The 21,274-nt window shown below is 41.2% G+C and overlaps 1 protein-coding gene across 1 annotated transcript in view; it reads left to right on the top strand.

The window, feature by feature from the left end:
• Positions 1–21,274, top strand: part of SCN10A (sodium voltage-gated channel alpha subunit 10) — a 92,817-nt gene that overhangs the window by 9,690 nt on the left and 61,853 nt on the right. Inside the window, exons 4-10 of the mRNA XM_027835806.1 lie at positions 5,122–5,250; positions 7,802–7,893; positions 10,241–10,459; positions 12,820–12,834; positions 13,978–14,041; positions 18,282–18,423; positions 21,008–21,205. Of these exons, the coding sequence (XP_027691607.1) occupies positions 5,122–5,250; positions 7,802–7,893; positions 10,241–10,459; positions 12,820–12,834; positions 13,978–14,041; positions 18,282–18,423; positions 21,008–21,205 (859 nt within the window). The remainder of the gene's footprint in view (positions 1–5,121; positions 5,251–7,801; positions 7,894–10,240; positions 10,460–12,819; positions 12,835–13,977; positions 14,042–18,281; positions 18,424–21,007; positions 21,206–21,274) is intronic.

Raw genomic sequence — 21,274 nt, 5'->3', positions numbered from 1 at the left:
GGAATCTGAACATTACTGAGCTATTGTCTAGATTTTAAGAATCTGAGCACCTTAAGAGAGACAAGATGTACCTTATACACAGAAAGACTGTGGGAGGGATCCAGGAGAGGCCAAGTAGTTTGGAGAGACTGGAGGAGGGGCCTAAGGGAAGATCTGAATGGGAGTGGCCAGTAAACTGGGGTGAACAGAATGTCAGGGACCTGGACCACATGGTCTCCTGGACCAAGAGAGAATGGAGTTTAGATAGGATTAAAGGTGGGAAGTGGCCAGGGGCAATTGGGAGGTATCAGAACAGAACTGGGAGATTGGGTTTAGCCACAATGAAAGGCTAGTTGATAGGATTATAACCTCAGAGATTTGGCCATGTGGGAAAGTCCAGGGTTTTTCTTTTTTGGGGTACAGATCCCATCCTCATCAGTTGTACTAGCATATAATTGGACAAAATAACTCCTAATAATTGCTTTAATTTCATCTTCATTGGTGGTGCATTAACCCTTTTAATTTTTGATGTTGGTAATTTGGTTTTCTTCTTTCTTTTTTAAATCAAATTAGCCAATGGTTTGGTTTTTTTTTGTTGTTTTTTTCCCCCATAAAACCAGCTCCTGGTTTTATTAGTTAAATTTTTTTTTAACTTTCACTTTTATTAATCTCTCCTTTGATTTTCAGGATTTTCAATGTGGTATTGAATTGGTGGGGCAATTAAAAAGTTTTGAGAGACATAGTTTCTAAGTAATTTAATCATTTTATTAATAAGACCAGCACCTTATTAATAAAACAGAGATCATTTGGCCATTTCTCTTATACCAAAGACAATTGTGGTGGTGGGCTCACAGTTTATATACCTTTGGAAGAGTAGGTGTACAAAGAGGTGATGAGAATGATGTCATGTTACCCTTGGGCACAGAAACAATCTCTATACTCAAACTACCCTCACCTTGGACTATCTAGACAAACGGATCTGTCTCCACCCAAGTCTGAGTAGAACACAATGGGCTTCCCCACTTTAGATTAAATTTCTTGTAAGATTGGGTGTGATCTGACCAAGACTGAGGAGAATTAATTCAATCTCATTATCAAAAATGTCTTTCAAGAGACTGCAATTTTAACATCAGGACTTTGGAAGAAGAGAAGAGCACTTAATCTCCCCAAATGATTACTTATTAATAATAATTTCTCATATTAGAGATTCTTAATTTATTCTTTATTTAGTTTTTTTTCCAGTTGCATTCTGATTTGCTCTCTCTCTCTCTCTTTTTATTGATGTACACATTTAGAGATATAAAATTTCCCCTAAGTACTGCATTGGCTGAAACCCATAAATTTTGATATGTTGTCTCATTGTTATCATTCTCTTTAATGAAATTATTGATTGATTGTATGATTTGTTCTTTGACCCACTCATTCTTTAGCATTAGATTATTTACTTTCCAGTTCATTTTAAACTTATGCTTCCACTGCCCTTTATTGAACACAATTTTTTACTGCATTTTGATCTGAAAAGGATCCATTTAATATTTCTGCTTTTCTACCTGTAATTGTGTTTTTATGCTCTAATACATAATCATTTTTTGTGAAGGTGCAATATATTGGTGAGAAAAGGTATACTCTTTTCTATGTCTATCATACCTAATTTTTCTTTTTAAAATTTATTTATTTATTTATTTTGATTTATCAACAATCATTTACATAAGCTTTTGAGTTTTAAATTTTTCTCCTCTTCCCTCCCCCCTTCCTCAAGATGGCATGCAATCTGACATAAGCTATATATATATATATATATATATATACATTCCTATTAAACATATTTTCACATTAATGATGTTGTAAGGAAGAGTTAGAACCAATAGGAGGAACCACCAGAAAGAGGAAACAAAACAAAACAGAAGAAAAAAATAGCAAATATTATGCTTTAATCTCTAATTTTTCTAAGATTCTAATCGTCTCTTTAACATCTTTTTTTATTTTATGCTTACATTTATCTAGCTCTGAAAGGGGAGTTGAGGTTCCCCACTAATATAACTTTACTATTTCCTCCTCTAATTCATTTAACTTTTCTTTTAAGAATTTGGATGCTGTACCATTTGGTGTATGTGTGTGTGTATGTGTGTGTGTGTGTGTGTGTGTGTGTGTGTATTTATATATATATACACACACACACACACACACACACATATATATATATATACACATATATATTTGGTACTGATGTTACTTCATTGTCCATGGTGCCCTTTAATCAAGATGCAGTTTCCCTGCTTATCTTAATATATATTACATGTATAATATGTAAAAACATATATCTTAAATATATAGACCTTAATTAGGTCTATTTTTGTTTTTGCTTTGACTGAGATCATGATTGCTACCCCTGCCTTTTTTAATTCAACTGAAACACAATAGATTCTGCTCCAGCACTTGATTTTAATTCTGTGTGTCTCTATTTCAAGTGTGTTTCTTCTAAACAACATATTGTTGGATTCTAGTTTCTAATTCAGCTATTTAAACATCATAGGTGAGTGCATCCCATTCACACTCAGTTGTCATTACTAACTCTGCATTTCCTTCCAACCCATTTTATTCTGTTTATCTTTCTCTTTCTCTGTTTATCCTGTCCTTCCTATAAAGTCTGTTTTGTTACAGACTACAGCCTTTCTTTATCCACCCTGTCTTTATCTCCTCCCTTTCTCCTACTTCTCTGAAGAGTAAGATAGATTTCTATACCCAATTGAGTGTGTATATATGTATGTATGTATATTTTTATCTATCTGATTTCCCCCTTTGAACCAATTTAAATGAGTGTTGCCTACCACCCTCACACCACTTTACCCTCCACTGTAAAAGCTCTTCCTTGAGTACCTCTTTTATGTGAGATTTTTTTTCTATTCTTTCTCTCCCTTCCCCCTTTCTCCCAGGGCATCTCTCCCTCTCTCTCTTTCTCTTCCTCCCTCTCTCTCTCTCTCTCTCTCTCTCTCTCCCTCTCTCTCTCACTCCCTCTCTCTCTCTCTTTCTCTCTCACTTACACATATTTATATGTATGTATATGTGTGTACATATATGTATGTATGTATACACACACATATGAATGACTTACTCCTGTGCCCTCTATGTAGAATCCTTCAACTGCCCTAATAATAATAAAGTTCTTAAAGGTTAGGTGTATCATCTTCCAATACAAGAATGTAAACAGTTTAACCATATTGAATTCCTTAATATTTCTCTTTCATGTTTAACTTTTTATGCTTCTCTTGAGTCTTTTCTTTGAATGTCAAATTTTCTATTCAGTACTGGTCTTTTCATCAAGAAGATGCTTGTAGTTCTCTATTTCATTAAATATCCAATTTTTCCCTTGAAGGATTATACTCAGTTTTGCTGGGTATGTTATTCTTGATTATAATCCTAACTCTTTTGCTTTCTGGCATGTCATATTCTAAGCCCTCTACTCCTTTAACATGGTAGCTGCTAAATCTTGTGTGATCCTTACTATGGCTCACAGTATTTGAATTGTTTCTTTCTGGATGCTTATATTATTTTCTTTTTTGATGTGGGAACTCTAGAATTTGGCTATAATTTTTCTGGGAGTTTTCATTTTGGGATCTCTTTGGTAGATTCTTTCAATTTCTATTTCATCCTTTGGTTCTAGAATATCAGGTCAGTTTTCCTTTATAATTTCTTGAAATATGATATCTAGGCTCTTTCTTTAATCATGACTTATCTCTCTTTCATCTATTTTCCAGGTCAGTTGTTTTTGTGATGAGATAATTGACACTTTCTTCTTTTTTTTTGTTCTTTAAACTTTATTTTATTGTTTCTTGATGTCTCATGGAGTCATTATTGACCACTTACCCAATTCTAATTTTTAAGGAGTTATTTTTATCAGTGGTTTTTGTACACTGTTTTCCATTTGTCAAATTCTTCTTTTTTGAAGTGTTATTTTCTTCAGTATTTTTTGTGCCTCTTTTACCAAGCTGTTGTCTTTTCATATTTTTTTCCTTGCTCTTATTTCTTTATGTATTTTTTTCTACCACTCTTAGTTTATTTTTAAAATACTTTTTTAGCTCTTCCAGTAATTCTTGTTGGGTTTGTGTCCAATTCCCATTTTTCTTTAAGGTTTTTCTTGTAGCTATTTTGACTTCATTATCTTCTTCTGAGTTCGTGTCTTGATCTTCCCTGTCATCATAGTAGATTTTTATGGTCAGATTCTTTTTTGTTGTTATTGTTTGCTTATTTTTCCAGCCTGTTTCTTGACTTTGAATTTATGTTCAAGTTGGACTCTGTTCCCTGTAGGGGGGATGTCACAAGCTTTGGATTTTTTCTGCATTGCTGTTTTCAGAGCTAGTTCTGTAGATTTGGAAATTTTCAGTGATTCCAAAGTGGTGTGATCTGGGGAGAGGTGTGGCCCTTGCTCTCTTGGTCTCTGCCCAGGAAGGGCCTCTGCTCCCTTGGGACTGGAAGTGATACTGATTCTCAGAGCCTCTTCTCCCTTGAACTTGACCCAGAAGTGGGTATAGGCAATGGAATGCCAAACAGCTTATAGTCCTGCATCCAGTGTTAGTACAGGGGTCCCCTGTAATCTCTTTCTGAGCAGTTGCCAGGTCCCCTTACTATCTCTGGCTTGAGAGCTCCTGAAGCTGCTGTTGCTTCTGTCACCACCACTTAGTCCCACCATTGTTGTTGTATCCACATCTGCCCTGGGCCAGCTTCTACCCCTCGGTCACAGATCTCTCCTTCTGACCTCCTAAGTTGTGTTGGGCTGGAACAAGGTCTCACTCTGACCTTTTGTTGGCTCTGCCAGTGCAGAACTTGATTTGAGGCATTGTTTTAAAGTGGTTTAGAATATTGGGAGAGCTCAGCTGAGTGTTTCCTCTACTCTGCCATCTTGGCTCTGCCTTCTAATTTATTTTCTAAAAATCTTATTTTTATTGAAATCTTTTGCTTTTAGAAAATATCCATTTTCAAATATGTTCTTCTTTTCTCCCTTTACCAGCAACTCATCCCTAAAGATTAAACAATTAAAAAGAAAGAGGAAAAAAAGAACAGATCAGTTACTTTCTACCAATTGGAGAAGCATCCAGAACCTTCCTCTATTGTGACTAATACCCCTGCATTTCTCTGCTTCTATAGGTATGTTTTCACAGGTATTTACACATTTGAATCCTTAATAAAAATATTGGCCCGAGGATTTTGTCTGAATGAATTCACCTACCTTCGAGATCCATGGAATTGGCTGGATTTTAGTGTTATTTCCCTGGCGTAAGTAATTCTTATGAATGTACATATGTATATGAGCATATGTGAACACCTGTGAACTTATAGGACCAAAACTTTGGGGAGAGAATTAAGCTCTTTGAGGATGGAGATTATTCCATTTTTGTCATTGTAACCCCAAGGCTTTGCAAAGTGCCTGGCCCACAACAGGTACTAAATATATTCTTTTTTGTTGAAAAATTCTCTCATTTTCAAATTCTATTAAAGTGACTAGGCCTTCTTTCTTGCCTCCTGGGCTCAAGTCATTCTAGTGTGGTCACTGTAGTAGGATTTAGTTTTTTCCATTAAAAAAAAAAGGCTGCCCTGGGCATAACAAAGGGCAGATAGGTGGCTCAAGAAATAGAGAGCCAGGCCTGGAGTCAGGAAGACCTGAATTCAAATCTGACTTCAGACTCTTACTAGCTGTGTGATTTTGGGCAAGTCACTTAACCCTCTTTGCCTCAGTTTTCTCAACTGTAAAATGAGCTGGAGAAGGAAGTGACAACCATTTCAGTAGGCCAAGAAAACCCCAAATGGGATCATAAAGAGTCAGACATGAATGAAAATGATGGAACAAAGGACATGATAAAGAGAGGGAATGGGACAAAGAGAGTGTGTTGGGAGAAGTTAAAGGTTTGATGGTGGTTTGTGGGAAAGAGATAGTATGGCATCTTGTGCCTTGGAGTAAAGAAGGGACCATACTCTTCCTTTGGTGCAGACTAGCTATGTGACCCTAGGCAAGTTATTTAAGCCCTCTGTGCCCCAGGCAACTCCCTAAAACAATACGTTATGGAGGACTTCTTTTGCACCAGGAGTGCCCCTCTTACCAATGTAATCCCAGTCCTGAATCTAAAAACAAAAACTGAAGTCTGTGATAGGGTCATAAGATCAAAGACCCAAAACTGGAAGGGACTAATAGGGCTCGGAGTATGACACTTCATTTTACAGATGAGACCTTGGCCCAGGGCCCAAGGTCACTCAGGTAGTGAGTAGTAGAGCCAGAATTTGAATCCAGATCCCCACACGCAAATCCAGCATTATTTTCTTCTTATTCCATCCTGTGGCTGTCATCAGAAACCACACAAGATGAGAAGGTAGGGAAGTAGTTTGCCACCTGGGTGATTACATGGGTCTACTGGAGGATAGAAGCAAAGATGGGATCCAACAGTCATAAAAATCCAGTCTTCCAAGGGTGGGTCAAGAGGATCTGCAAGCACCTGGGTCAAGAGAATACCCTAGCACTTAACATTGCAATGGATGTTGAATAAGTTCCTGGGAATTAGCAGTGAAAAAGGTACCAGGGGCTCAATCCCCATTCATTTGACTAAATGAACTAAACTAAATAAGATAACATTAGTACAACTGGCACATAGTAGGTGCTTAATAAACACTTGTTCCCTTCTTATCCTTCCTCATATCAAATTCCATTTCAACAAGCATTTATTAATCACCAACGCTGTGCCAGACACTGTACATTTTGTGTCCTTGGGGACACAAAGACAAAAACTAAACAGACATCTGTGTTTAAATAAGAGGCAGGCAGGAGCCGCAGAAGCCTCTTAAGCAGGTGAGTGTTGTGGTTATCTGTTGTTCAGGTTATCCATTTGGCAGTTGTGTGGGGGATGGTCTGGGGAGGGGGGAGATGGGAGCAAGAGAGCAAGGAGGAGGCTCCTGTGAGGGTAAGAGTCAAGACAGACAGCATCGGTCAAGGTCTGGAGAGCAGAGAGGGCAGCATGGACATTCCTGGGATATCTTAAATCAGATTCACATTCCTTCTCTTGGAACATGTTCTCTTCTACAGCATTCTGACACCCCATAAATCCAGCTCATTGCCAAAGCTCGTCATTTCTACCTTCACAACGCCTCTCCTTCCATCACACAGTCACGGTTCTAGGAGATTCCCATCATCTGTCCCTTAGACCATAGCAGGGCCTTCTGCTTAGAGACCATGCCTCCAGTCTCTCCCCACTCTAGTCCAACCTCCCATCAGCTACAAAGTGATCTTCCTAAAGCCCAGGTCTAACCATGTCACCCCCTTTCTCAATAAACTCTAATGGCATCCTCTTGCCTCCAGCATCAAAAAGAAAGTCTTCTGTTCGGCATTTAAAACCCTTCCCAACCTGGCCCCTTCTTCCATTTCCAATCTTCTTACACTTTATTCCCCTCCACAAATTCTGCAATCCAAAACATTCTAGACCCCCTGCTGGTCCTCACACATGACACTCCCTCTCCAGTCTCCTTGGTGTGAGCTGTTGCCCCTATGTCTAAAAGGCTCTCCCTTCTCTCCTTGACCTCCTGACATCCCACACTTGCTTCTAGCTAAGGTCAAACACTGCCTTCTATAGAAGACCTTTCCCAGTCTCCTCCAGATGCCCAAACTTCTCTAAGGCTATCTACCTATTCATCTATTCTGTGCATATCTCCAGCGTATAGCTGTTTGCACGTTGTCTCTCCCCGCCATGAGCTCTTTGAGGGCAGGGACTGTTTTTGCCTTTTCTGGTACATAATAACCATTGAATAAATGTTTATTGACTGACTGATTGCTCTAATCTGGTAGGTACATTGCTGAAGTTACAGACCTACGTGGGGTTTCAGCTCTAAGAACTTTCAGAGTGTTCCGGGCTCTGAAAACAGTTTCAGTGATCCCAGGTAAGGAGATGGAACTTCTTGTCAGGCACGCATCTAGGTATCCAAAGGAAACTGACAGCTCACTTACACTTAATCACCTTCTACCCTGAACAGTCTGGGAGTCAGGCAAGGGTTAGTTGGGGGCTAGGGAGAGGGGGCTGTGATGAGGCCTGCCCTCATCCAGGCACTTCCTTCTTCTCAGGGTGGTTTCAATGCCCATTCCCTGTGTCAGGCCAGCCTGCCCAAATGTATCAGAATTGTCAACATAGAGTTAGAGCTGGACGGAACCATCTTCCTGATGACTGCTTGCTGCTGGGGCTGCAAGTTAAAACTTCCTTTTCTCAAAGGCATCAGGGCACAGTGGACAAAGCCCTGGTCTTGGAGTAAGGAAGACAGGATGGAGATCTGACTCTGACACTTAATAGCTGTGAGACCCTGAGCAAGGCTGAGCCTCAGTTTCCTTATTTGCAATATTTATTTATCAGGGTTGTTATGAGGTTTAGGTGGGATTCTGGGAGAGAAGCATGCCACCTCTTTAAAACACTGTATTAACACCTGTTGTTGTTATTGTTGTATATCTTTGCCACTATCCTTATCATTAGCTCATTCTTCCATTGTCATCAATGGAGTTCATATAGAAATGGTCCTGGGACAAGTTTCCCTCCTGCCTTCATGCTTTCCTACTTAATGGTCTTTGCACAAGTGGTTAAAATAAGTGTGGGGGTATTTTTTGTCATTATTGTTTTTTTTGTATTTGGATAAAAACAATGATCTGTAAGCTCATCCTCTGTAGGCCATGAAAACAGCCTCAACTGCTCAGGAGATGATGTGTATCTCACCCTGCTCCCACAAGGTTTTTCTTATGATTATTTACCTTGATGGGGGGTTCTACGGATGGATCACAAGATACAAAGACTTTGGCTCTTGAGCTGCCAATGGCCTGTGGGTTTTCCAGCAATGCATGGTCTTGGCCAGGGCTTAAGTGTCAATGTGACCTTCCTGATAAAACACAACTGCTATTTTGGCCAAATGACAATAAATTACAGCTCCTTTGGCAATCTTATTCATGAGACTTAGGAGCCTCAGGGTCCAGACACAGAAAAGCCCCCATCAGTGAGGACAGCCTCAATATTCCAGAGACAAAGCAGAGCTCTGAGACCAAAGCTTGATCTGAAATTCCCCACTCTTTTCTCTGGGTTCTGGGATCATGGATCACCATTGCCTCCTACTTTCTATAGGACCAGAGAAGGTGTGAGTTTCAGTGTACCCTAGCGATCATCTACTTAAGGAGTTCTTAACCTTTTTTGTGTCATAGACACCTCTGATAGTCAGAATAATGTTTTCAAATTCACAAAATAAAATACAGAGGATTACAAAGGAAACAAATTTTATTAAAATACAGTTATGGAAAATTTTTAAATAAGAAAACAAGTTCATAGACCCCAGGTTAAGAACCACTGAGCCAGTCCAAGTATTTAATTTTCCAGATGAGTCATTGTCCAAGGCCAGGCAGTTGGTAAGTGGCCAAGGTTACCAGCTTCCAGCTCAGGGTTCTGTGCCAAACTGTTTCTCCCATTAGCAGAGAGTGATTAAGTTCATTGAAGGGGAAAAAAATGGAATAAATACCAATCTTTTGCTATATGGGTGTTCTCTGTGACTCACTGTAGATGCTGGGATCTTATGCAAATTGCAGGCAAATCAGTGCTCGTTTTGACAATGAGAAAGGAGGCCCATAATAGGAACCAAACAGAGGTGTGCTGATTGATTAATTGATTGATTGAGGTCATTAGGAGAGATTGAAGTAAAAGTGAAAGAAATGGGATTATCTGCATGCATTCTTTCAGCAAACACCCCTCCTGGCTTTGGACCAGAAACCTGGGATGTGGAAGGAGTTAATATTGTTCAGATAATTGTATGAAGCACATACATACCCCCAGACTGAGCCATCTTGATGCTTGCAACATGTGTCCCAAAATGGGCTTACAGCAAGCAGCAAGAAGCATCAGGAGGGTGAGAGACCCCAGGATCAAAAACACCTTGGCATGGAGAGACCCTGGAATGTGAGATGCTGCCCCAGGGTGGCCTGGAGCAGGCTGACCTAGGCATAGCCTCTAAGAGTATACCACCCAGTGGCTTCTTATTTTCACTGACTATTTTTGCTCCTTATGTGCTATGCTCCCTCCTGTCACTGGCGGGAAGGAAGGAGGAAGTGCTGGCAGCCCCCTCTAAATTTCAGCCACCTGAGGAATCACTCAGTCATCCCACCCTAGTTACAGACTGGAAGCACTTCATGCAATTTTCATGTTGAAAGGCCTGGGCTTTCTATCTGCTCTGGGGCCTCTAAGGTGTTGTTCCTTGATCTCTCCAGGCTTAAAGGTCATCGTGGGTGCCCTGATCCACTCTGTGAAGAAGCTAGCAGATGTGATGGTGCTGACAGTCTTCTGCCTGAGTGTCTTTGCCCTTGTGGCCTTGCAACTCTTCAAGGGGAATCTCAGGCACAAATGCACTAAGAACTGCACATTTTTTAACGTGACCAGTGATCTTTATGGTGAAAACAAGACATGGGATTTCTGCAAAAATGACTTTGGTAAATCTGCCATGCATTTGAAAGCCCCTTTGTGCTTTATTTTACTACATTGCTCTTGGCATTGCTAAAACACTACCATGATGTCATAAATAAGGCCTAATAATGGGATGGAAAGAACACTGAATAGGTAGAACCATAACTAGGGTAGGACAACCAGACCATTGGCCCAGTTCGCCAAAATTTATAGGAAACCTACAGTATTGTCCCATAGGAAATTTCTTCCCTCCAGAGGCCATGTCTTCCACTTTCTTGGTAATGACCAGTGCTTTAGCAGTATAGAAAACACTTGGTATATCTGGGTACATTTCTCCCTACATCCTCACCCACCATCATGGCCATATTTCAGGTGAGCTCCTTCTACTCATTGCTAACCCTTTCTCCAGGGCTCCAAATTCTTAAATATGGTCCTGCCCAAAGACATATCATTATATCTCTTCTGGCCTCAGTATTTCCTTCTGTAAAATGGGTGGGGGGAGGGATAGACTAGATGATCCCTGAGGTCTCTTTTAGGTCTGACATTCTATGACCGTATAATAAGGATACTCCCAAAGAGCAAAATTCCTTTTCAACTTGTGAACTTGTCCTAAGGACTTTCTCTCTCATTATCTATGACAACTGTGTCATGAATTTAAGGTAAATGGCAATGAGAGGAATGTGGAACATTGAGACAAGTGAAGATGAACTTCTGAAATTGAATGAATTTTGAAAATGGCCCTTTTGTTATCTGGAAAATAACTATTTGAAATGATGAGAGTGCACACCCTCTCCTTGACTCTTCTGGGTTCACATCCCTCCCATTTTCCTCATCTTAGAAGATCTCTAAATGCAACAGTCTGGAAGAAATCATGTAAAGCCCCTTCATTTCATGACAAGGAAACTGAGGCCAGAGATGTGAATTAGCTTACCTAAAGTCACAAGCCAATAGCAGAGTGGGGTTTTAAACCCAGATGTTCAAATCCAGAACTCCACAGTGTCTTCCTCCAGCAGCCAGACCTCAGATGCCTTCAAATACCATGTTCCATGACAACCAAATGGAAGGAGAATCTGAGAAGTAAGAGAATCAAGGGCAGAGTCTGGTTCCTGCTCCTCTCAGGCATGAAGGAAGAGGGATAACTGTTTCTTTCATTCATTCATCCATTCAACAAATGTCCCATAGATTGGAAACTCCTTGCAATCAGGCATTATTGAGTTCGTCTTTGTATGCCCAATGCCTAGTTTAGTATCCTGCCACATAGTCTGGTTTTAATAAAGACTAGTTGAATTGAATTGAAGTACCAACCATAAACTTGGCACTGTGCTAGAAAATGAGGATACAAAGATAGATACAAAATGGCATCTTCCCTCCAAGAGCTTACATTCAACTAGGGGAAGGGAAACCATACTATGTACGCAGAGCAGTATAGAGAAGTTGAGAGTTTCAGGTCTGGTTTGTTTCATGAGGGGCATGTACAGCATTTTAGTAGAGCTGAAATAAAAAACCTCAATCCTCAAGGCTAAAATCAACTTTCAGTCTGTTGAGTTAGAAAGTTCTGTACTGGCCAAATGTATAGACTTGGACTCTTGGAATGTCCAAGCTGGAAGGGACCTTCATCTTCAACATGTATCCCAGCCTGCCTGGGAACCAGTAGTTAAATAGGCTGAACAGTGTTGGACCTTCTTTTCACTCAATATTGATGATTATTTTTGAGGGGGGGTGTGCATGGATTATATATAGATTATTTTCATAATGAACAATTAATTCTTGGTTGGTGGTGCATATGTGAAATCCATCCTCAAGTCAAAACCCAATAATAGGGACCCTGCTCCAATGCATCAGACCAGATCGGGAAGCCTGCCAATGGCAAGCTAGTGCCTAATGTTCAGATGGGGTGGGGAGTGCAGAGGGTAGGGATGGGACTGTGAAATGATAGCAATCTGGGCTTACATTTCACAGGGAAGCTGGTGGGATTGAACAAGGGAGGTTCAGTCAACAAACATTTATAAAGTGTTCATACATAGAAAGCATCTAATGTACACATTTTTATTCATTCATTCATTTATTTAAAGTACCTCCTATGTGCCTGGCACTTGGCTAGACACTGGTGAATGGCCCCTGCCCTCAAGGAGCTTATATTCTACATATCAAGGAAAAGTCAGGTGCCCAGGTGTCTGAAGCATTTGGAGGGGCTGGGAAGATGTGTCATATGGAAGAGATGAAAAGTCCTGGAGGGCAAAGGAGAAAAGAAAAAAAAAACCCAGCAGGTAACAGCTCAGAGGCTCCAAACAGTCAGTCAGTCAACAAGCATTTATTAAACTCCTCTCTTGTGCCAGGTTCTATATTATGTGCGGGAGTACAAAGAAAGATGAAAGGCAGTTGGGAGACAACCTTCAAACCAGTAGGTACACACAAGATAAATTGGAGGTAATCCACAGAATTGGTAGCACTAACATTAAAGGGCATCAGGAAAAGCTTCTTGCAGATGGTGAGAGTTTACCTGGGACTTGAGGAATGCCTAGGAAGCCAGAGGTAAAGATGAGAAGAAAGAGAATCTCAGGCCCAAACTTTCTATTTTCACTCCTACAGAGCAGTCCAAGGCCTAAGGGACTAGAAGAGGCTTGTTTGGGGGCTAGTGTCACATCCACAAAAAGGATCCTAGACCCTAAGCTGCAGATGAGTGGCCTAAATGCCTTCCCATTGTTTTATCATCTATTTAGCATAGACGTGGTCATTCACAGAGCAATTGACACCATTTCCCTGTGGACAAGCGGCAAAATGCAGGTCTCCCACTTAGCCGACCTTGGACAGCTCCTGCATAGTGCATAAGCATATGTTAGCCCATTTGGTTGTAATTCAAACAAACAAATCTTTATACAAATCTACAGGCCTCAGCTTTCTGCTGCCCACTTCCACTTTCCCCTGGGCAATCTGAAGTTCTCAAACACCAGCCTCCTTTTTTGTGCCTCTGGTCCTGATCCTGTCCAAACACATCGGCTAATACTTCATCCTCACTCCTTCTGAGTGGATTTCAAACTTGCAATGATACAGATAACTCACATTTCTAGAGTGCTTTGAGGTTTATCATGCTTATTCCTCAGAATAACCTGATATGGTACACAAAACAAGTGCTTTTGTCCCCATTTTCCAGATGACAAAATTGAAGCTTGGAGAGATTAAATGTCTTGTCTGTGGTCATTCCACTAGTGTTAGAGCCAGAATTTGAACCCAGGTCTTTCCTGACTCTAAACTGAGTCCTCTTTGCATTATACGAAGTTGCTAATATTATGTACCCTGAACATTTTGCACTGATAATAACAATATCACTTGGTTGGCAAAGCACTTTACATACATCTCAGTTTGTTGACTCTATGCAAACAAAAAATACACAAATGATGCATTATTTATATAGCCATTTTGATGTACCATCCAGTTCATTCCCAAAGATTCTCTGGAGAATCTGAATTCTTTGGCTCTTAAGTGGTCAGTGGGGGAGGGTGCAGAAGTTTCCCAAAGGCCTGATCTCCTTTTCCATGTTATGTAGATTACTTGATGTACAAGAATGGCACAAAGGATTACCTACTCTGCGGCAATGGCTCTGAAGCTGGGTGAGTAGATGTCATGCAGAAATGTGCTGTTTGTTCATTGAAGAAATGGGTCTTGAACCCCTACCATGTGTAAGGTCCTGATCCAGGGACACAGGAGTCACAGAGATGACTATGGCTTTGGTCTTGTCTTCTAAGAGCTTATAGTCTAAGGGGAGAGCTAAGACTTGGGCCAAAGGAGGTAGGGAGGGAGAGGGAAGGCTGAACTCATAGGCTGCCTCTTTCTGACCTAATACTCCAATTATAGAAATAGTTATAGAACAGAAGGAACCCATAGAGCCTGGAAACATTAATGGTCAGACTGAGCCATCCACCAGCTCAGGATTGAGATTACAGGCCAGGAAGTCTGAGAATTGTACCAGGTATTCTGGGCCATCTACCAGCTCATAGTACAGTGAGCTATACAATGACTTTAAGTCACAGTATAGGTGACCAGTTTGTAGTTTATGACCAAACTTACTGATGATGCTTTGGAAGAAATGGGAAAAGTGGGTATCCATGCAATTAACCAGTGCCCATTATTGGAGCGCACATAATATGCTTCATAAGTGACTTCAGTATACGCTGTCTCATGTTTTATACTCCTTAATTATTTGCTATGCAAAGCATAACATGACATAGTGATTAGAAAGCTGGCCTTGGCACCAGGAAGACTTGGGTTTGAGTTTCATCCACAATGCACATGGCCTTTAGGAATCTGGAAAAATCACTTTCAGTGCCCATAGGCAACTCTCTAAGACTATATCAGTTATATAGGAGGTGCCAACCATCATCAGTAGAGGGAGTTTTTCACTGCACCACTAAAATCAAAGGTCCAGTGCCTAACCTGGACATCCCTAGATGTTTTTTATGCAATATACTTTTATTTCTGGGTTATGTTTCTTTGCTAGATATACCAGTAACCAGTGTTATATGTTGGCTCTTACTATATGTGCATGTAGCATGTTTCTGTACTCAATCACTGCATACAACTTCCTGATGTGATTCTGGGTGCTCTGCATCCAGGGGTGTGCCAGAGTTAGCTTGTACTAGCTTGCAAGAGATGATTGTTAAATTTCCAGTGTGAGCATTCACCTCATAAACAAGCAAATAGTACAAATCAGGGCTTTAATGGTTATTCTGTTGATTTTCTAGACTTAAGAAGTGATGGAGAAAATTTTAATAAAGAAGAAAGCAGATTAAAATGAAAAGTGTGTTTTGCGTACATTTTTATAGAGTTGGTTGTTAAACATTTACCAGCATACCCCTGTGTGTATTGCACTGAAATTTCCATCCTTAATTTAATGTATGCCATGCTGGTAAATGTGCTGCTGGTTATATGGTATGTAATCTGTTAGTGGTATACACTAATGTGAGCTGGATGCAGTTCTGGAATAAATGCAATGTAGGAGGTATGTGCACATTTATCGAACTGTATAGTTGGGGATAAGTACTTGGAGCTCTGTTGTGTATTAATTTATGCTGCTTATAATATATGTTCTTCAAGTAATTGGCCAGAACTACAAATTCTTTACTGGAAAAGGGAGACTATAGGAAGAAAACAAGGTTTTTCCCTGATCAAAATACAGCCCTGAAGCCTGAGGTTGTGGCTGCTGACAAATATACATAATTAAGGCAGCAGTGAGGCCAGGTGGGTAGAGACAGGACTTGTACACCCCCATTCTAGGGTCTTTTACAGGCACTGCAGATTAGGGCCTGAGATTTTTGATCTGCTCAGTCACTAGGATTGAAGTAATTTCTTTGAAACTAACATTATTACTACCAACAATAATAGCTACTATTTACATAGCTTTTTAAGGCAGTGAGATTAAAGCCAAAGGGAGGAAGGAAAAGGTTTGCAATATTACTGATGAGACTGTCCCAGGGAATCAGTAGGAGATGGTATGAGTGACTCTGTCACCTTAGCTAAGCATTCTTGGGGGTCTGCCATCTTTGTTAGTAGACTGTTAGACTGTCTGCATTTCCACTGTTTCTTATGTAACCCAGGTTACATAAGCCAAGTCTGGAAAATTTTTGCCTGCTTTGTATACATGACTTCAGAGTGGTGGAGAGAATGTTGAGTGTAACAAGAAAAATAAGAAATGGCTTTGATTGAAGAGTCAGATTCCCCTACATGTTTTCTACTTCCAAAATCCTTATTTCTTTTTCCACATGTCTCTCTGTGAAGAGAGCCTAGAATCATGTGTATCTCTCTTATAGAAGAAATAAAGAAGAATGTCTCTTATCTTCCAAAGTTCTTGTACTAACTTCACCCCTTACACATCCCATCACACTCAGCATTCTACCCACCAAGCCAGAATCACATGTACATGGCACACGAAACACCCCAGCATTGGCTTGAAACCGTGTTTGAAAGTAATTTCCTGAGCTATGAAATGGAAACAATGACATTTCCTTTGTTCTGACTGCCCCAAACTCTGGTTTGAGGGACATTCTATACTGCCATCATGTTTTTGTGTCTGACTCCATGAGCTTTAGTGGAAGCCCAAGTTCTTGGCCTCAATGTACTCAAGTTTTTAGCCCCTTTCTCTCTGTGGCTTTTCAAAACTGAACAGATCTCCTTCTAATAATAAGGCCTGACACATAGGAGTTATAAAGTGCTTTGCCATTCTGATCTCATTTGAGCCTCACAAAACTTCTTTAAAGTATGTGGCACAGGTAGTAATTTCCCCATTTCACAAATGATGAAACTGAGGCAGCTGCTACCAATAAGCACCAGGCTCTTCTCTGGAATGAGGGAGGCACCTTGGACTGGGATGCAGCTGGTTGTCATCTATGAGGATGGGGTCAGAAAGTAATAACTGGACATAATAACTATGTCTATGTTCATATAGATAAGAACCAGGATCTATATGAAGGGAAAGAAGCAAAGTTTAAGGAACATAAATCAGCCACAATAAGTGTTGAGAAATGAACATAGTCTGGAACCAAAGGAGTAAAAAGACAGCAAGATTGTTGGCAGGCTGGGGTGGCTGGGCAGAGAAGGGATCTAAGCTATTATTTCGTTGGGTTTGGGGAACTTCTCAAACTGATAGAGGGCAGCAAATCCTCTGTGGCTTAATCTTTTAGTAGAGATTTGCCTGGGACACTGAAAGTATCAGAGGCAGGATTTTAACCCAAGTCTTTGGAGTCTGCCCTACACCATGCCCTGCTGCCTCTAAAAGTCTGTTCCTTTAGATATAGATGAGCCAAAACCACTTCTTCAGGATGTCAATAACTACAAGTCATCATTGTCACAAGTGAAAACAGAATATAAATTTCTAATTAAAGGGTAGGGGCAGAAGAAATCACATCAGCTGATGCTTGCCCTGCTTTGAATGTTCATATCCCACTTTTTCACTGCAAGGAAAGACATCCTTGAGGTGGCACTAGTCAGGCACTATAGTGAAGAGAATTCTGCACTTGGAGTTGGGAAGATCTGGATTCAGATCCAGTGTCTGGTATTTATTGGCTGTGTGACCATGGGCAAGTCAATCAACCTCTATGAACCTTAGCTCCCTTGTCTTAAAAATGAGGATGTTTACTCTGTATAGTCCCAAACTCATAGGACTTTGGAGAGGCTCAAGTGAGATAATAGATGGAAAGCACTTTGTAAAATTTAGAGGACTATATAAATGCCATTCTAATTTCTATTTGGATTTATCCTGGTGAAAATGGCAGAAAGGACTTTATGAGCTGGTTCTTGATGGCTCCCGTCCCTGAGCCCAGAGACAATGGAAGAGTGTGACACCAGTCCTAGGCTTAGCAAGAGAAAAGTCCAGGGCTCATGGTAAATTCCTTTTCCCTCTTCTCTGCTTGGGGCAGTGACCTCAGTGTAATAATGAAGAACTTCAAAGCCACCAGGCCAGAGCCATAGCTAGGAATTTTTGCACCTGAGGCAAACGATAGCATGGGAGGGAAAGCAGTCAGTATCTGGGAACAAGGCAGAGCGGGGGAGTTCACTCCAGGTTGTCCTCCAGTAGCTTCTTGCTTTTACAAATTACTCTTGCCAACTAGGAGCTAAGCTCTGTTGTTTCTAGCTGCCAAAGGAGCTCCAAGTACAATTGTCAGTATCATATTTAAGCATTGTCAGTACCACAAGTAAGCATGAGCATGAACCAAGGTTGTGAGCACAGGCTGGGAAAGGAACAATGAGAACGGGCATTGCCTTAGGGAGAGATCTAGAGGGAAAGCTCCTTCAAATGAAGCCCCATGGGGTGGGGGTGTTGCCTTGTCTCACCTTCTGTCCTGTTGTTGTCCACAGGAGCTGTCCCGAAGGCTATTTCTGCCTAAAGACAGGAGACAATCCCGATTTTAACTACACCAGTTTCGACTCCTTTGGCTGGGCTTTCCTGGCTCTGTTTCGCCTGATGACACAGGATTACTGGGAGCGGCTCTACCAGCAGGTCTCTCCCCGGGGCTTTGCAGACTCTTCGGTCTCTGGCCCTTTGACATGCTTAGGTGGAGAGATTTGGCTTTCTGGGCATCCCAGCAAGTTAAGATCAGCATCGGGCAGCACACCGTCCTTGTTTCTTCTGCCCTTTTATTGATTGTACCTTATAATCTAATCTCCAGAATGGAACACATATTGATCATCCAAGGGAAGAATGCCCCACATAAGTGGTCCAAAAAAGAATATTGAGCACTGACTTGGGATCTGGGTTCAAATCCTGTCTCTGATGTTTATTGCCTGTGTGACTCTGGGCAGATTACTCCCTTTCCACAAGCTTCAGAGAAGGTCAGGCTTGATGGCCTCTAAGGTGTTTCAGTTCTAAATCTAGGATGCTATGACAATAGCTAGGTAGCATAGTAGAGAGAGCCCTAGACTTGGAATCAGGAAGATCTGAGTTCAAATCCTGCCTCAGACATTTACTGGCAGTACAACCAGGAACAAATCTCTCAACTTCAGTTTTCTCATCTGTAAAAAGGAGATAATAATAGCATCTACCCCACCAGGGTTGTGAGAATTAGTGAGATAAAGCAGTTTGCAAACCTTAAGGTAGTATATACGTGTTATTTATATATTATTATTATTATTATTATTATTATTATTATTATTCAGTTAAGTGTTCTGACTTAGCTTAGTGCCTGATGAAGTATTTTGGGGACACCCAGCTAATCTATTTTTACATTTATTTATGTACAATTTTACCCTATTGGGGGAGGCTTAGAGAATTGTATAATTATAGTAATAATGAGAAAAGCCCATGCATCATTAACAGCTTAAGGTTTAAAAACACTTTTCTCACCAAAACCCAGTGTTATTAGCTCCATTTTACTGATAAGGAAACTGAGGCCCAATGACTTGTTCAGAGTCACAAAACTCAGAAGTGTTGGGTTATTGAATGGGACAATTGTAGATAAGAGCCAACTAAAAAGAGTAAAGAAAGATGTTAGCAGGCACAAGGGAAGTTTTTAAAAGCTTCAAGAAGCAGGGTCAGGACTGGCCCTGGCATTTTTATATAGAAGGTGGTCATTATGACTGTGAGTAGGTATATACAGGGCACCAGGAAACCCTCTCCTAGCAGACAACGTCTAAAGTTCCTCCATTCATCTGATATTCAACAAACATTTACTAGGCGAGTACCAAGTGCCAAGCCCTGTGTTGGGAGCTGGATTAAGCATTGTTCCCTCTTGAAAAGTCAATTCCCCTGTGATGAGTAACACATGAAATCATCATGAGGTCATAGATTCAGAACTGGAAGGTACCTCAGTCGCCACCTGATCCAACTCCCCCAATTACAGATGAGGAAACTGAGGCCATAACATGAAGTGATTGGCCCCAGATCCCACCCTTAGTAAGTGGCAGAGCCACTCAAATCATCCACAGAGAAGGATCAGCCTCAAGATCCATGGCTCCAGGTCCAGCACACATTTCATTTCTCCAGCCATGAATACCTTAGTATGAATTTGTTTATCAGCTCCTTTCCAACAGTGAAAACGAGAGCTCTGAGAGTTGGCTTTGGCTTTGATGGTTGAGAGGGAGGTCTGAGTCAGTGTGCGCTGTCCAAGGAAGGCAGGCTTTTGTGGGTTACCCCAATGAGGGCCCACACAGGCACAGAGCATTGTGAGTATCCAGGGTTTCCAGAGGGAGGAGTGAGAGAGGTACCCCAAGTCAAACTTAGCTTCTACCATAGTTTGATTCCCCACTCCCAGACCATCTTCTGCCAGGACCAAGACCACTCCTGGGGATAAAAACCTTCTTGAGCACACAGTCCCAGAGGAGGTTTTACATAAGGAACAGCTGGTGTCATTTTCCTGTTCATTGGAACCCTGGGGCCCTTTCTGCATTGGCAGAATTCAGTGACAAGTTTGGTGCTCAATCCGAGTTTGTTTGCTGGCTGTGGAGAGTTGAGAGACAGTAAAGCAAATGGAGAGAGAGCTAAGTTTGGATTCCAATCCTGCCTTTGACACACACTGGCTGCGTGACCCTGGGTAAGACACTTAATCTTGTCACGCTCCAGTAATTGTCTAAGGCTTTAAGGACTGGTAGGAAGAGATTCTATGCCGGCACTGACTGATGAAATTACAGGTCTGAACTGAGAAATGAAAACGAATCTCCAGTGGCCTCAAGGAGGGACTGGCAAGTTCAGACCCCCAAGGTCTGTGGGAGCCAACATCATGCTTTCTCATCCTTTTGGTGAGATTCCTTGGTTCCAGTATTCCTGAGGGCAATGCCCCAATTAGGGTCAGTCTGCCTCCATTACACTACTCCTACCTTCCTTTGGATGGTTTGCTGCTCACTCCCCGGTGCCCCATGCTCCTGGACCAGGATGTAGTTGAATTTATCTTGACTTCCTCCAGAGTTGGCCATACATAGATAGAGGAAAGATAGCTAGAATTCTTGGATTATGAATGGGGTGGCCCCTGCATAATGTGTCTCCTTTATCCAAGTATGGAAGTGCATTCCATAAACCTAAGACTTGGAGAGAGATTCTGAGGGACCTGGGGGAAGTTGGCTAATTCCCTCTGTCTTTCTTCCCTTGACAGACTTTGAGAGCATCTGGGAAAATTTACATGCTCTTTTTTGTGCTTGTCATTTTTCTGGGATCCTTCTATCTGGTCAATTTGATCCTGGCAGTTGTGACCATGGCTTATGAAGAGCAGAATAAAACCACAAGTGCTGAAATAGAAGCAAAGGAAAAGAAGTTTCAGGAGGCCCTTGAGATGCTCAGGAAAGAGCAGGAGGTAGTGAGCCAGCCCTCCCTCTCTCCCTCTTTCCTTCTTTCTGTCCTCATTCCTTCCTTCCCTCTGTCC

Source organism: Vombatus ursinus, unplaced genomic scaffold, assembly GCF_900497805.2.
Source record: "Vombatus ursinus unplaced genomic scaffold, bare-nosed wombat genome assembly UNPS02014817.1, whole genome shotgun sequence".
NCBI lineage: Eukaryota > Metazoa > Chordata > Mammalia > Diprotodontia > Vombatidae > Vombatus > Vombatus ursinus.
The sequence above is the reverse complement of the archived record's forward strand: the minus strand, read 5'-3'. Positions and strand labels throughout refer to the sequence as shown.